Source organism: Gordionus sp. m RMFG-2023, chromosome 2, assembly GCF_954871325.1.
Source record: "Gordionus sp. m RMFG-2023 chromosome 2, tfGorSpeb1-WG-v2, whole genome shotgun sequence".
Classification (NCBI taxonomy): Eukaryota; Metazoa; Nematomorpha; class Gordioida; order Chordodea; family Parachordodidae; genus Gordionus; species Gordionus sp. m RMFG-2023.
The window spans coordinates 33,830,402-33,847,166 of NC_088776.1; the positions used below are offsets into that span (position 1 = coordinate 33,830,402).

At 26.2% G+C, this 16,765-nt stretch overlaps 1 protein-coding gene across 3 annotated transcripts in view; it reads left to right on the top strand.

The window, feature by feature from the left end:
• Positions 1-16,279, top strand: part of LOC135923950 (annexin A5-like) — a 31,921-nt gene extending 15,642 nt beyond the window's left edge. For all 3 annotated transcript variants that reach the window (XM_065458977.1, XM_065458976.1, XM_065458978.1), the window contains exons 7-11: positions 1,671-1,727; positions 8,861-9,053; positions 10,297-10,355; positions 12,388-12,510; positions 16,083-16,279. In XM_065458977.1, the coding sequence (XP_065315049.1) occupies positions 1,671-1,727; positions 8,861-9,053; positions 10,297-10,355; positions 12,388-12,510; positions 16,083-16,142 (492 nt within the window). In that variant the 3' untranslated portion in view covers positions 16,143-16,279. The remainder of the gene's footprint in view (positions 1-1,670; positions 1,728-8,860; positions 9,054-10,296; positions 10,356-12,387; positions 12,511-16,082) is intronic.
• The last annotated feature ends 486 nt before the right edge of the window (positions 16,280-16,765 follow it).

Consider the following 16,765-nt stretch of genomic DNA (forward strand, 5'->3'; position numbering starts at 1 on the left):
AAAATACACTAAAAAAACTTGCATTACGATTTCCGGTTTGTAATCTGCAAGTAATATTATATAAGTATATTCTTTTATTTTTTATTTAAAATTATCTAGGTATTGGCTTCTCTTTTAGATCCATGATTTTAAAAATTTATGTCAAATATTTAATATAGCAAAATTGCCCAGCTTCAGAATTTATAATAAAACATCTTAAACTTATAGAAAATGATGATAATCAGGTAGTAAATATAGCTAATGAGGATGAATTATTAAATTCAAGTTATTTGACAAAATTGGCAAATAAACATTCAACAAATATAAATTATGATTCCAAGTTAGGTGACTTAGAACAAGAATGCCACAGTTTTCTTGGAAAAAGACATTCACAAGGTATGGACGTTCTAAAATTTTGGAGAGAAAAGAAGAGTGAACTTACAAATCTTTCCAGGCTCGACAAAAAAATTCTTTGCATTCCGGCGACTAGCACACCTAGTGAAAGAGTTTTCTCTACCGCTGGTTTGACGTTAAATTAAAGGAGATCATCATTATGTCCCGAAAATTTAAATAAAATAATTTTTATACATGATATTATAAAATTACGAAATCGATTTTGGATATAATAAGTTTTCTATTAAATGAATATTAAAAAATATGCCGAGATATCTGTAGAATAGTGTATATTTATTTGTTTTTTAAAAAAAAAATTAATAAGCAATTAAGAAAATTTATGTTATAAAAATTTATAACTGCGCTGATTTACGCCGATTTTATTGAAGGCGGCTAAAAATCGGCGCGCCACCAGCCGTCGATTAGATTTTTGAAAATTGCGCGGCCGCCGATAGTTTCGTGGGAGGACAGGTCTAGTACTACAAGATAATATTCATTGTGATTTTAACTTTTTAAAGCTACAAAATGGGTATGTTGCCTTCGACTTATGAGCTATGCAACAAGCGGAAACTATGTTAATGTGACTCAAGCAGACTTTTTATTTTGCTCATATGAAAAATTTTTTTATAAAAAAATGATATATTAAAAAGCTCTGTTCCTTTGTAAATTTATATATAGCAATAGCCAAATCCAATTATGTCATTTGCATATATAAATTTTTTATAATATACATATATATATTTCGTGTCTAGTGGTACTAAATGTGAAGAGAATACCGAAAATTTAACTAACCATTCTTTTATTTTACCTTACCATTTACTGTATAGTGTATAATTTATCTGGCTTTCCAAATTTATCTTGTATAAATACCAATTAACCATCCAATCGATAAGATAAAATTAATGAAACTAGACCACATCTCTTTAAAATATTTAAAAGTATGCATAATGGAAGGGGGGGGGTACATTATGTGATAGGAATTTAGGACGGGAGACAGGCGTGAACCCTTTCTGCCTCAGGATTTTTGGGATGCATCCCGCCCAAATTATTCATCTTTGGGCCGCATCTTACAAAAAAGTAAAGATGGAACGGGTGTTTGACTTTCATAATATAAAATTATAGTGATAGTTTATTTAAAATTTATGTTATATAAAATTTATTTTATATCAAGCGCTAATTAGTCAAAAGTATTTTTTTTCAAATATTAAGTATTATTATACTATCAAATTTGAAAGCTAAGATTTAAAAATCAGCTTATAATTTTATTTTGATTTGACTAATATAAAATACTTCTAAAGATTGATCGCAAACAGGCTCATGAAGAGGATCGACAAAAAGTCATAGTTGATGCTAAAGTAAATTATTCAATATTATGTAAGAAATTTTAGATTTTCGAGAGACTATTTTTCTAAAACTGAGTTATGAGTAATATAAAATGAAATTAACTAAAGCCTTTCATTTAGAGTAAAGTGTTATAAAATCAGGGCCGTAGCCACGGGATAAGCTAAGGGGGGGGGAGGGGAGTGGCAGGCCCCTCCATAAATTTTGCCACCAAATCTAGTCCCTTGAAAAAATGTTTGGCCCCCAAATTTTAAAAAAATTATTTCGTTATTAAATTTTAATTCACAATTAAATCTAAATGAAAATACAGCAAAATATTTTTAACAAGATTATTTATTTAATTACGCAAATTAATAATCAATTTTGCCTAATTCTACCTAGAGAACTCAATGATCTATATATACTACTAGATACTTGGGAGTAAGATGTAGCGCCATTTTGTGGTTTGCACTTCGACTAATTGTCTTTATTAATCATTATATGAATCCCAATATCATTTAATCAACCTGCAAAAAATTGCGCTACAGTTGAATCCTATGTATGGCCACTTTTAAATGCATTTTTTGATGTACTATTACGAGTTTTTTTATAGTATTATTCTATATTTTGGTAAAAAAAAATAATATAATCTTTTTTAAATTTTGCAATCGTTGGCATCCCACAGGGCATAATATTTGAGATGCTATTATAGTTAGGGCTAAAAAATTTTAAGATAAAAATATATAGCTAGCGAGTTAATAAATAGCTCGTATTTTATTTATGCTAGAATATATATAGTGTATATTTCATTTTATCTCTAAATTAAAATAATTAATGTCCATAGTATAATAAACGATTCATGGGCGATTTGTACTTGTAATATATTTTTTATAAGAAATAGAATTGTGTATACTAAAATTTATTTGTATTAAGTTATATGTTTGTTTTGATAAAGTAAACTATAATATTAATTTCAGATTTACTTTAAAAATTTCTAGGAGATATTAACGAGATTCCAAATTTTTACTATCCTATTTTGAAATTCCAAAATATTGGTCAGAAAGAATTAATGAATGAATGTATCTAGTCTTTCTTACATACATTTGATTTGAAAAATTTAAAAATATCGTATATCATTAAATTATTTTTCTAGCTTCCAATATATATTTAATTTTTTAATTTAAATTTTATATATTGGGAAAAATATAGAGTTTTATTGTGATTTATTGTTATCACAATTTTCTTGGTAATAATTTTTTCCTCAATAAATTATCACATGCCGATTATATTTCAATTAAAATTAAATCATTGGCTTCTAATTTTTTTTAAAATTATAACTCGTAACACTCAAACTCCAACATTAATTATATATCTAATAATAACAATATTAAATGGATTTTAAATCTTGGGGAGATGTACTATAAATGACAATGTTTTGGCTTTTATCAAAGAAAGGCATTAAGATTTGGGTTTAACCAAACAAATCATGTGTAACCTAATTTATCTTTAAAATTTGAATCAAAGCTCTATCTATAATAGTTCAAGGTGATGCTAAAAGTTGTTTTTCTGACGAGTCAAAACATGATATGTATTGACTAGTCAACTATGTTAACTGGCCATAATGAATTATTTAAGAATTTTACTAAATATGAAAATATTATAATATGAAATACTTGTTAAAGACCTATATTAATATTTCTTCATTTTTTAGGTATATAAAAAATTAATTATACACTAAGTTAATTAGTATTAACATCTCAATTTACCATAATATATTTACTGATAATATTATAAATTAAAAATTATCTTTGTTTAAGTTAGTTCATCATAAGAAATTTCACCAAATATTGTTTTGCACAAACTTTTCATTTCAATGTGAATATATGAATTGTGGCCAGTTAATACATAGTCAGACAAAACTCACCAGTCTATTATTATTCAGTGCCTTTATATGTCTATTAAATAAAACTTGTAAGCTCTAATATTTTGTGTGAATAATGCTAAATGCCTAAGGATAATATTAATATAAAATATCCTAAATTAGTAATTTTTTCACCAAAAGGGTGTGGTCAGTCGTCAAACATGGCCATTTATGGCACATATCTTCCATATAAATACGTTAAAAAATCGATGCCCTTTTCATTTACCATGATTTTTCTCACAATCTTGTTGCAGTTGGCTGCAAGCTTGAATTGAAATTGTATATAGAAGTTGATTATATTATTATCGATGTTAACTAACACTCGCGATTAGAATTATTATTATTATTGGAATCTAAATAAGAAAGAAATAAATATATATAAATTATGATAACCCAATATATAATATAATCAAGAATAAAAAACTTTACGACTATATTTTATTCGATCCGGAATCCAAATTATATTTTAAAAAATTAATAATCATTTGTGTCCCGAATCTCACTTTTAACGCGATATATATATCATAATTGTTTTACAATTAATTTGAATATATGAAAATTTATAAAATAATATTATGTTAAATTTAAGATCATTTACATAACAAAATTACCCAAAAAATATTATCTTCGTCTACAATTTATTTATGAATAATAACTTCCAAAATTAACATTCTAATTTGCATATACAACAAAACTTATCTTTCAATAAAGGTTTAAATATAAAAAAATTAAAATTTCTATATTCTTTACTTTAAATATTAATTTGTGGTTTGATATTGAACAGAAAATACCGACTTATAATATAAATCAATAAATTTTTGATCCCAAGAATTTTTATCGATGGCCAGTATGAGTGAATATTAATTACCGGAGATGGTAGATTATTTTACTCCCTCATTCATTTGGGCCGGCTTGTAAAATATTAAGAATCGCAAAAATCACGCTTATTAATGAACGAAGAATGTTTTATTTCTTTTTTTTTTAAAATAGTAATATAAAAAATAATATTGAAATTTGTTATTGAAAATCGATATTTTTTAAGAAAAAAAAGGTGGAAAAACACTCAGGGGTGCAAGATTTAGAGGGTGTACATAAGGGAAATATACCATTCGAATACACGTGGAACCAACTTTAATATTGAAACATTTTGAAACCGAAAATACAACTAGTTTTGGTAATATATAATGCTATAAAAAAAACTCGTAAATATTAAAGTGCATCGAAATAATGTATAATATATAGCACTAGATTGACGATTCATGCATTAAGTGCATTTAAAAATGGTGATACATAGTAATCAACTGTAGAGCCATTTTGTGGTTTGCACGTCGATTAAATCACATTAATGGGCATACATATAATGATTAATAAGGACAATTAATCGATGTGCAAGCCACAAAATGGCGCTAGAGCTGACTCCCAAGTATGGAAATTTTAATTAATGAATCGCCAATCTAGTAGTATATATAATAAACATTCAAAAATAATAATTTTTTTTAGATTTATGCTATATCCTAAATATAACAAACAGAAATAAATTAATTAAAAAAAATAACATTAATGTAAAAATAAATTTTCTAAATAATTTTTAGAAAAAAATAACATAAGATATTTTTAATGTAAAAATAAATTTTATAAATAATTTTTAGAAAAAAAAATCATTTTTTTTGTAAATGACGAAAATTGATTTAGAGCACTATTTTATTTCATTAAAAATTCAAAAATATATGTTTTAGGACATCACAGCTAAAAATCTTTCGCTGGCTGTAACCCTAGCTAAATTAGCAAGCATAGGAAGTTCCAGTCGCTTTTTCTTAAAAAAGTTAGTGCATCCCCTTCTGGTATACTATGTTGGCTGAGCAAAATATGTCATTCTTGGTCTCTATTGATAATGTTGTTATGATCGTTGCATGGAAGGGAATGTTTACGAGATATTTTAGCTATATAAGAACTGAATTTTTGCCTATTATTTTCAACTTGAACATTCTGTGCATTTCTATCATGCTTTAAAAGTTTTAAATGTCTAATTAAAAATTTCAATGATGTCGTAGATTTCGAATTTAAATATTCTGAAACAATTTTAAGATCTTGAAATATCTGGGATCAAATAGAGTCGCTAATATCTAATGTTTAAAATATAGTATTATAATAAAAATATAAAATAACTTGAAGTTCAGTAATGGAAAACCTATGGTCAAGCTTTTTTTTCATATTTTTTTTTAAGCAAATAATATTTGAGCAATCAGATCTATTGCTTTATAAATGGGTTTCTATTTCACTGCGAAATAATAACCCTAAGTTTATTGTCGATCCCTTTTGGGAGGAAAGATCCACCTACTATCGGAATGGATTTAATACTGCGTAAAGCTCATATTCCATTCATTAATAAAGAGTTTTAAAGATTGTTCTCTATTTTATGTAGAACATAGGAATTTTGTTTACACTGCGAACACTTGCCAGCATAGTTAATATGCTGTGCCAGCGGGTAGGACAATTTAATTTTAAAGTTTTTGTATTAATTAGATTGGTTGGTGCAATGCCATTTCTATTATCCGAAACATTTTTTATGCCATCAACTGTAACCAAATTATGAAGTCCATGCCTTAAGCGTAAATGATGCTCATAATCCCCCAATCTGTCGCTTCTTTTGACATTGGCCCCAGCATCAGTTGCCATTTGTATTATTTTGACTTATAAATGGAACTCCTCTTCAACATTATCAATCTCAAATAATATGGTTTCCCCATTATGCTTTTGAGTTACATTTCTAGTTGCCAGGGTAAAATATTTTAAATCAAAATTTTCATCTAAATGATGAAGAATAAATGTGATATAATTTCGACGCTTGAAATGATCGGTCAATAAATCAAAAGTGATAGAACAGAATTTTGGTCCAGAATCAGTCATATTTAAAACATGTGCCTTTATAGATATATAAGCATCATCTAGCGCACCCCGACTAATGTTTGTCCTATTAGGCAATTCTGACGAGGAATCAAATATCTTATATTTCTATTTTTTTAGTCAATTTATTTTTTAATAATCATTTTATTTAAATTTTAAACCTTTAGAAAATCTGTCATCCCTTTATTGTTTATAGAATCAAATGGCATTAAATCTAAGCAGCACATAAAAAGATAATTTCACCCTATTAGATTTCATATTTAATTTATACATTAAAAAGATATTTAAAAAACATCAAAATAATTAGGGCTGCAATGAAACAAATAAGAAATTTAATTTAGTTTTGAACTTTCAAAATATAGTTTTACATAATTAATAATAAATTGTATATTAAATTTAGGCATTAAAAAGATCTCAAAATAGAGCTGACAATAAAAATTAAAAATTTAATTGTTTTGAACTTTTAAATAAAAGCTTAATAATTTAATTTAACATACCAGTTAAAAATCTAAAATGAATAATAATAAACAATACTAACCTAAGAGCCATTTTTTTTTATCTTTTATATTGTTGCTACATCTTGGAGTTGACTTTAAAAACATTTTTAGACTTTGTATTAATTTTTTCTGATATTTTATGAATATTAACTCAGTGCCGAGAAAGGTTAATTGTAGTTATATTTTTACTAAAACATTTAATTTCATTACTAAAATATAAATTATATATAAATATAAGTCTAAAATTAAAATAAATTACTATGAAAATAGATTATGTTTATCCGAATCTTCCACATCTTTTTTCCTCCAATTGTAAGCAAGGTTCACAATAAATATTCAGGCATTATTGTGCTTTTCAATCATTCTACAAAATAAGATTTCCAAAAGTACCTTCAGACATAACTTGATTATGATTAGTAGAGAGAGTTGTTATTTCAATTGTATATAGGGTGGTTTAAAACGTGCAAGTCCATAAAAATAATCAATATGTATTGTTTGTGGAAATGAAATACGCTGTATGAATGAACGTAAATGATATACACTATTATCTTATATATAGCAATAGAATACAATTCATATGTTAATTTTATTAATGTTAATATTCAAATTTAAATATTGATAATTTAATATATAAATATAATTAAACAGCATTCTAAAAATTATACACGCCGAACCGCCGCCATATAAAAAATTGGCAGCGAACCATATCGCGCCGATCATCTCAATCGGCGGCTGTTCCGGCGTGAATAAAATTACCGGCATCGCCGGCATGAGCAACGGCGCACAGGTCTAATTAATATTAAGAAAGTAAAAACCTACTTATGATTGGAAATATAATACATAAATATCCGAGCACTTATAGATAGCCTAACGATATTTAGTAATATATAATTTATTATGTGGTTAGCCGCGCAATATTTCCTAGCCGGACCTTATTTTCAGTTTTATAACTTCTGAAACTTTTACTGTAGAAAATGAACCTATTACCAAATTTTTTGTTCCAAAGATTCAATATTAAATAATCTTCAAAATTTACTTTTTCCTATAGACTTAGGGGCGAAAAAAAATAAATTTATTTTATCCAATGGTGATCCCAAAATAAAATAGAAATTAATATATGCAATAATACTGATTTCTGGTGTAATTGAGGTGTATCTTGAAAAAAATTGAACTGAAATAAAAATTAACCATTTTCAATAATCACAGTTTCATGATAATATTAAAATTTTAATAGGTGAAAAAAATAAAATGAAAGTATAGGCCGGATCACAATTTACATACGTTATATCTAACTGAATTTATTCATAACTTTCATATTTTAAACATATATTAAAAAATTCAAATAAAGTGGCTTTTTAAAATTTATGACATCTTTTGTCAAGAGAGTCGACAAATTATATAAAAAACTAGTGAATAAAATTGATGATGTATAATGATTATTTAAGGTTAAAATATTAGTACATAGATGGGGAAAAATCTACACGGATGACCAGATGTGGTTTATGCGGACCACAAGCTCCAAAAAACCATTATAATCCATGAACGCCCCAGACAAAATTAAAATTAATTTTATATTTATATACTTTACCTAAAAAAAGCTACTAAAAGATTCAAACAAAAATATTGAAAGAATTTTGTTAAATATAATTGCTTTAAATTAATTTAATTCTGAGATAGTTTTTTTAATTTTGGGTTCGCATAAATCCCATCTTGTCTCCCAAGTTTTTTTCCATCTGGACTTTGAAGGGCTAGAGTAGAATTCTTATATAAAAAAAATTACATAGATTGAATAAACACTATTTATAGTTTTAATTCCAAAAATTGTTTGAACACTTTTAATAATAAGGCATTAGCCAAAGAAAGTTCTGAGAAGCTACTCTTCTTCAATAAAGCTATCTTTATAGAAATTTTGACATCTCGAGACTTGAATCACTTAAAAAACGTTTTCGCAGAATACGAAAGGATAACTAAGTTGAATATCGAGGATGTCATAAGAAAGGAAATGCACGGAGATTCGGAACATGCTTTAACAGCATTGGGTTAAAAAAATTATATCCAAAATAATATATAAGCGAAATCTTTCAAATTCCCTATTACGAAACTAAGATTAAAATTAAGAATTATGCACAAATTTTTATCAGTTGATTTAAATTGATATAGGGGAGACCGGTGTTTGGCAAACCACTGTTTTAAGATCTTTAAATTATACTTTTTATAAAAGTAGTGATTTGTTTAAAAAAATCCAATCATTGGGCTTTCTAAAATGTAATTTTTAGCTCGCTTGATATTTATAGAATACATTTAATATTCTTGTTAAAACTATAACTAAAATATGGTCAAAATTATATAAAAATTAAAACATAATTTTTGATCATTTTAAATACCTTAGAACATATATATGGTTTTGATTATTCATTTTTTGTGATATCTCAAAATTTGATAAAGGTAATCCACAGAAACCAAAGATAATTTATAAATTAGTAAAAGAAATTATGATGCATTAATGGGTCAAAGTACCCTGGTTTTGCAAGCCTCACTAGCATCCTTACTAATTAAGATTAAAATAAATTCTAAACACCAAAAATGTTAGTAAACTTACGTTTTGGTTTTCCCATTTTATGACTCTATTTAAGTAGATAAAGGAGGGAGCAGGGGGGATTCAAATTTTGCTATAAAAGTTAAATTATATCATAATATTTTTTAAATTTAATATAGATTATAATTTTGTCTTGCATATTTACAAATTTGACATCTAAATTTTAATTGTAAATTATTTCAAAATATTTTTGACACATAGTTTCACATTACTTAAATCTATATTAGGACAAAATTTATCCCAGCGCCTCTAATTTGAAAATGAGATCAAGTAGTTTGCCATTCCCCACGGTTACACTAACCCCGGCCTTCCATACACGTTATTTTTTTGTATTTAATAAGGGGTTCGTTATTTAGATTTTGATAGCAATTAGCAAACGATATATTTTAAATAATATAGCCAAGGCGTCATTTAATTATCTCTTCAGAATAAGGTTCTAAACACACCTCTCTCAATCTTACAGGAGAGTAATTTAATATCACATTAAAAACATTGTTTAAAATAAATAATAGAGTAAAGCAGGTGAACGGTGCCCCTAAGGAAACGATTTTGACTCCAATTCAATTTCGAATTAGAACTTTGTATATTAACCTATCATATAAATAGAATAAAAATTGCAATATTACCATCGTTATAATGAAGAAACAATAAGAATAAATTATTAATAATATACTATTATGTTTTAGTGGAATGCATTCGTTACCCTTCTTCATTTTTCGCCAAAAGGATTAATCACACTTTAGAAGTAATAAAAATAATAAACTACAGTATACATTTTCATATAATCTTGTTTATTTAAAAATAAATCTGTTCCTCCCGCGGTTATTTAAAACCATTCAGATTTTTAAATTAGAGGATTCTGATTTTACTAGAATTTCAGTTTTTTCTATGAAATTTTGAACTAATCTTAATTTATAATAGTTTTTATAAAATAGATCTTTCATATAAATTTAAAAAATTAAATAATTATATGCCCCTCACGTGTAAAATTAAAGGGGTAGGTTTTATTTGTATCTCATAAATGGTTTAAAATTGAGATTCTGAATTATCACTGTCAGATTATTATGTAATTCAGATAAACCTACCATAGATACAAGTAATATTTTTATATTTTGCACAAAAATATTCCCTTAAATTGTAAAAGAAAAAACAATGTGCATAAGTGAACTCCAAAAATAATAATTTGTGATGGAATATAATAGAGATATGCAAAGTTAGGCCCGGCCCGTAACCGGCCCGGGTTCGGGCCTAATATTTTTTAAAAATTCGAGCCGGGTCGGACCTTAGAATTTTTTTTAAATATATCTAAATTTATTAATTTTATATTGAATTTTTTATGTAAAATAAAAATATTTGATTTTATTTATTGAAACTAAACGATAAATAACATGTCATTATTTTGAGTAATTATAAAAATTAATTTTTATATTTAAATAAATTCGGGCTGGGCCGGGTCGGTAAATTAAAAAAAATTCGAGTTCGGACCGGGCCGGCAAAACATTTTTAAAAAAAATTAGGCCCGATGCAGATCACTAATAAATATATAATATTTTATCCGTCAAAATTATTTTTGATCTTTAGGGATAAGTTATTCTATCTTTTCTATTATTTTGTCAAAGCTTTTTCTACTTTGTCTAAGTTTTTATTGAGCTATAAGCGTTTTAGTGTTATATTCCAAATCCCTCTCGCCTTTAATGAAATCAGAATAATATACAATATAAAAATTAAGATATAATTACCTCACCTGAATAACATAACCGTGTAATACATTTCCTTAAAATATTGAATAATGATGTTTTAATTAAATTCAACATATGATATGAAAAAAAATTATTAATTACCTTGTATTTAATTTATATTCTATATATCATGTATAGGGGAGACCCGGTTAGATGAACTTTTTGTTCAGATTTCATAATCTCAAACTAATATGGATAAATATAACACAATTTGAACTCTCAAAATATAGGCTATTTGAAATAGTTTATATAGATTTTATATAAAATCTTTACTTTTTTAAAAAATTGAATTTTAAAAATATAATTTTAGACCACTTAATCCTATTCTAGGTACGTTAGTCCAATAGTCATAGTTGGTCCACCAAAGAAATAAAGGTCCAAATATTAAATTTTTTTATATAATATTGTAATAACTTAAGTATATAATTTACTGATAATATAATAATATGCAATAATTAAGTAAATTAAATTTGGGAATTTTCAGAAATATACTTTTTAAAAAAAAATTAAAATGAAAAATTACTTATTTAATAATATAAATTGTTAAATTACTTAATAAAATTTAGTATTTTAAATTGATAAATATTCATTTAAAACTATTTGCATCTGTTTATATCTATATAAAATATAAATATGCAATAATTAATAAGACACACGTACCTCGTCCTACCAATTAACATGCCCTCTAATTTTATAAATCATATTAATGTTTAATAATTCTAATGGTCAGATTAAAAAATATGGTCTAAAATTTTTTAAAATAAATTTATTTGTTTTAAGATTTATTTATAAATCTAAATAATAAAGTTAGCAATTATATTTTGTTACTATTGGTATGCTAAAACGCATTTTCCTCCCTTAAAATATAATGTTAAATATTTTTTATATCTTTCCCAATGATGTATGACATAATTAACTATGCAAGGTTTAAATTTCCACTCATACAAATATCGTTTAGATTGTAAATGAAGTGGACTGACGTTACCCTGCTGTACCAAGTGTGCCCCGGTTTCTATATTGTGTATAAATTTATATTAGGGTATGGGAACTCAGGAAGATGAATTGATATACATTATTGTATCGAGGTCTGAGAGAGATTTGGGGAGGATCAAACAAGAATACGAAAGGATCTATGACAAGTCTTTGGAGCAATGCATTAAAGTAGAATGAAATATATTTATGTACATTTGATATTCTTTTTATAGGAAAGTTGGTAGACCAACATATTTTTCCCTTAGATATTTTCGAGCTATTAACATTAAAATTACATGCTATTCAAACACATTTAAATCGATTTTGATAATATGAATCAATCTATAAAAAACAATTTTATAATAAAAGTATTCAAAAAAATTCCCCTGAAAAAAATCTATGAAAAAATAAACCAGGGGAAAATCCGAAAAATTAATTAACAAATATGAATCTAAATTTTTCCATTTTATATTCACAAAGAATACCAGCACACATCAGGATTTTATAGTCTCAAACTCATTTCGGTAAAATCATATAACCTAAGGCTGCTTCGTAGCCTTACATTATTAGTTTGATTTTCCCTAGACTGAACTTTTAATTTCAATATAAAATTTAGCAAAGCCTTCTACTAACACTCCAAAAAATCAAACGATAATTTTGCATATATAAAATTAAAAGAAGATCTTATACTGATTTAATTATGCCATGAGGAAAGAAATTGTAATGAACCAAGTGTGATTTCTGAAATCCCTAGAAAAAATAATATTCATGCTTTTAAGTGAGCTTTAAAGCGACTTCAAGATACGGCATTCATATTCTGAAAACAAAAACCCCGATCTAATTCAACAATATTTTCAAGTTTGGAACGAATGAAAGACTTTCGTTTATAAAAAAAGGCTATTTTGGATGATCTTTTGACAAAGCTTAAATAAATATTCGTGGAGCATGGCGTAGAAGATGAGTTTTAGGAGTTATAAAAAAATAAAAGATCGACCCAAAATATGTTACCCGTAAATTGTATGTTTATTTGATAATTCTATAAACATGAAAAACTGTCATTAAACGGAGAAGAATAAGAAGATAATTCTATAATTAAAGTATTTCACTATAATTTAGGATTAGGTATAAAAAAATTAAAAAAGGAGATAGGGTTATAGTCTAACAAAATAGGATAGGAGAACCCATATTGTTGTTTTTGAAAAAAAATTGATGTCGAATTTTAGCAATTAATTTATCTCTTTTTAGAAACGATTCAATCAAATTCGAAAAAAAATTGAGGATATTTAATTCAATATATTCTTTTAATAAAATTTAAAAAAAATGAGTGACGTAATTTAGAGTTATAAAGATTTAAAAGGCAGTGTTTTAATTGCCGCTATATGAATATTAGTAATCTAACTATATGCATTTCATATAGTGTAACTCTTACCCACATCAGGTCTTCGCTCATGGCTAGTTTCGGTCAAATAAATCAGTTAGGTTGCGAGTTTACTAACGGAAAACTTTTATAAAATTTTTAAAATATATAATATATATTTATTAAAAAATTTTTAATCTTAGTCATGTCAGATATCTAGACCACATCGATGTTTATTCTTAGTTTTTTTCCCCTAGATATTTTTTTCATGAGTTATATTCTGTTTTTTCACAATTACTATTCCAAAGATGAGCTAACTAATAATGTGCAAGTTTTTATTTAATGTGTGCATGTTATCACATCATTAAAAAAAAAATACAGAAAAAATAGATTCAATGAATAAATATTCCAGAACCAAAAAATCTGCGATTGCTAGTGTTAGATATATTTTACTGAAACTAGGTATGAACTAGAGGTCTACATTGGGCGGGTAAAAAAATTTTTGAAACTATAGGTGGGCGGGTGGGTGAGAGGGTTAAGAAATTAAAATTTTTTGTTCAAAAGCAAACTAAAGAAAATCATAATTAATTAAATGATCAATAACAATATTTCTTTTTTTATTGTACCAATCGTTTTTTTAAGTGAAGAACACTTTACTAGTTTTTCGACATCTTTATCTAATTTTTCCCACCATATATAATGTTTCGTAATGGATTTCATTGTTGTAATACCCGGATGTTAAAAAAGATTTACCAAAGCTATCAAAATTAGCAAGAAAAATATTGGCGATTCCTGCAATTAATGCTTCTTCTGAACGAGGATTTAGCATTGCTGGAAGGTTTTTAGAACAAAGAAGAACGTGTTTGAATCCAGAAAATGTCGATTCATTATTATCTTTGAATCATAATTACATATAATATCAATTTTATATTTATTTCATAAATATTCTATTTGATCAAATAAATGTTCATAATTTAAATTGAATATTTTTTTATGCTTAAATTAATTTCCTAAATTATAAACTTTTTGTAGAGGTATAATGCTGAATTTTTTTTTATTAGATGTTTAAAAAATTGAAAGAATGGACATAATTAAATTTTATAATAGCGGGCTTGGGTTAAATTTATTTTAATAATAATGGGTAGGCGGGTAAAAATTTTAGACTAATGGGGAGCGGGCGGGTGGGTAAGAATTTATACAAATGGGCGGGCGGGTATATTTTATTCGAGAACTATGGGCGAGCTGGTTAAATTTTTTTTAAAACATTGGGTGGGTGGGTTTTTGTCTAGTATGAACTAAGGTGTGATCGGCTAGATTTAGTATATATATAAGATGACTATTGTTCAATAAAAATTATCGAACACGTATGGCTACCTAGTTGTAAAAAAATATTGATTTAGCTAAAACTTTGAGCTAATATGTGATCTAGATTAAGGTTAATATTTCTTTTATTCAACGCCACCTGGTATGAACTAAGGCCTGATGTGGTATAGGTTAGTGTATATACGAGATCTTAGCCCGTCGTTAAAATAAATTAGATAAATTATTAAACGGATAATTTGGAAATTCAAGCTAGAAAGATTTTATTTAAATATGTATGAGACTATGGCGTGTTACATCTACTAGGTTTTAGTATTAAACAGTGGCGTAGCTACGGGGGTGGTTTTCGGGTTTGACCCCTCCCAGAGCAAATTTTTTTTAGATTATACGTTCAAAAGACTTAAAAGTGACTTTGTATCAAATAAATACCATTAATATTTATATTTTTCTGGTTTTGATGTTTGTGAAAGGATATTATATTACTATTGAATTTATTCTGGGTAGTATTATTATAAAGTCATTGAGAATAATCTACTAAATTATAATAACATTATTCATGCATTTAAAAATATTTATATATATTGTCGAAGATGTGGTTACGATTTTTAAGATAAACCTGGCCGAAGGCCGGGCAAAAGGCCAAAGGCCCGTTAAAGGGAGTCTGGGGGCGAAGCCCCCAGGATTTTATATGTATGGACCCCCTCTAAGGAAAATTCCTAGCTACGCCACTGGTATTAAAGCTATATATGAGGTAAGATCTGATGTGAGCCAGGTTTAATCTATATGAGATGATTCGGATATATAAATATTCATGAATACATTTTTCGGTTTAATACATAATCCAGGAGTGCTTAAATATAAAAAATAAATATAAACATGCTCAAAATATATTGCTTAATTAAAAAATATTTTAGACGAGTACACTAAAAATAGAATTTACCAAGCCATGTCACTGCATTTTATTAAATATATTTTTTAAACAGTAATGCATTTTTAATATCATTTATATAAATAAATTAAATTTTAATATTTTATAAATTTAATATTGTTATAACCAAATATATACAATGAAAAAAAATATAAGAGTGATACGTCAGGAGATTTCGAAGATGCATTGCTTTTGATCATTAAGGGAAATTGCTAGATTACTCTAATTTTAGACATAGGATCACATATAGAAGAACAGCTCAAATTCAATATTTATATATTTTTTTTAAAAAATCTCACATTATATCCAGTCAATTTTTAAAATTTTTTTAGCCATCATGATCATTGTTAATTTTCATAAATTATATATATTTTAAAACAATTTTTTCTTAAATAAATGTATGTTTGCAAAAGATAATTTATTGTTTAAATTTAAAAAAATTTGTATTAATGTTATTAAAAGGATTATTCATTATTAATAACGTAATCATCATAATTAAGTGGAATACATTTAAAGGATCCTTGGGTTTACCATTTTCCTCTTGATAATTTGTCTCGCCTAGTTAAACGGCTAAACATTTTCCATTTGAGGTTGAGTAAATTTAAATCACCTTCCACAATGACTTTCTATTTTTTTCTTGGCCTTTATCTAAGTTTGGCTCCTTAAACATTTTCTTTGTGCAAGTCTTAACCCAATCATTTGTTCTTAAAAACCATCTATTTATTAATATAGTGGTGATTTGCTCCTCTTGAAAATATTTCTTAAAGATGCTAATCTTGAGAAATATCATATTATCGTCTTCATTAGTAATGTTTCCATGTCAAGATTACACTGACGTC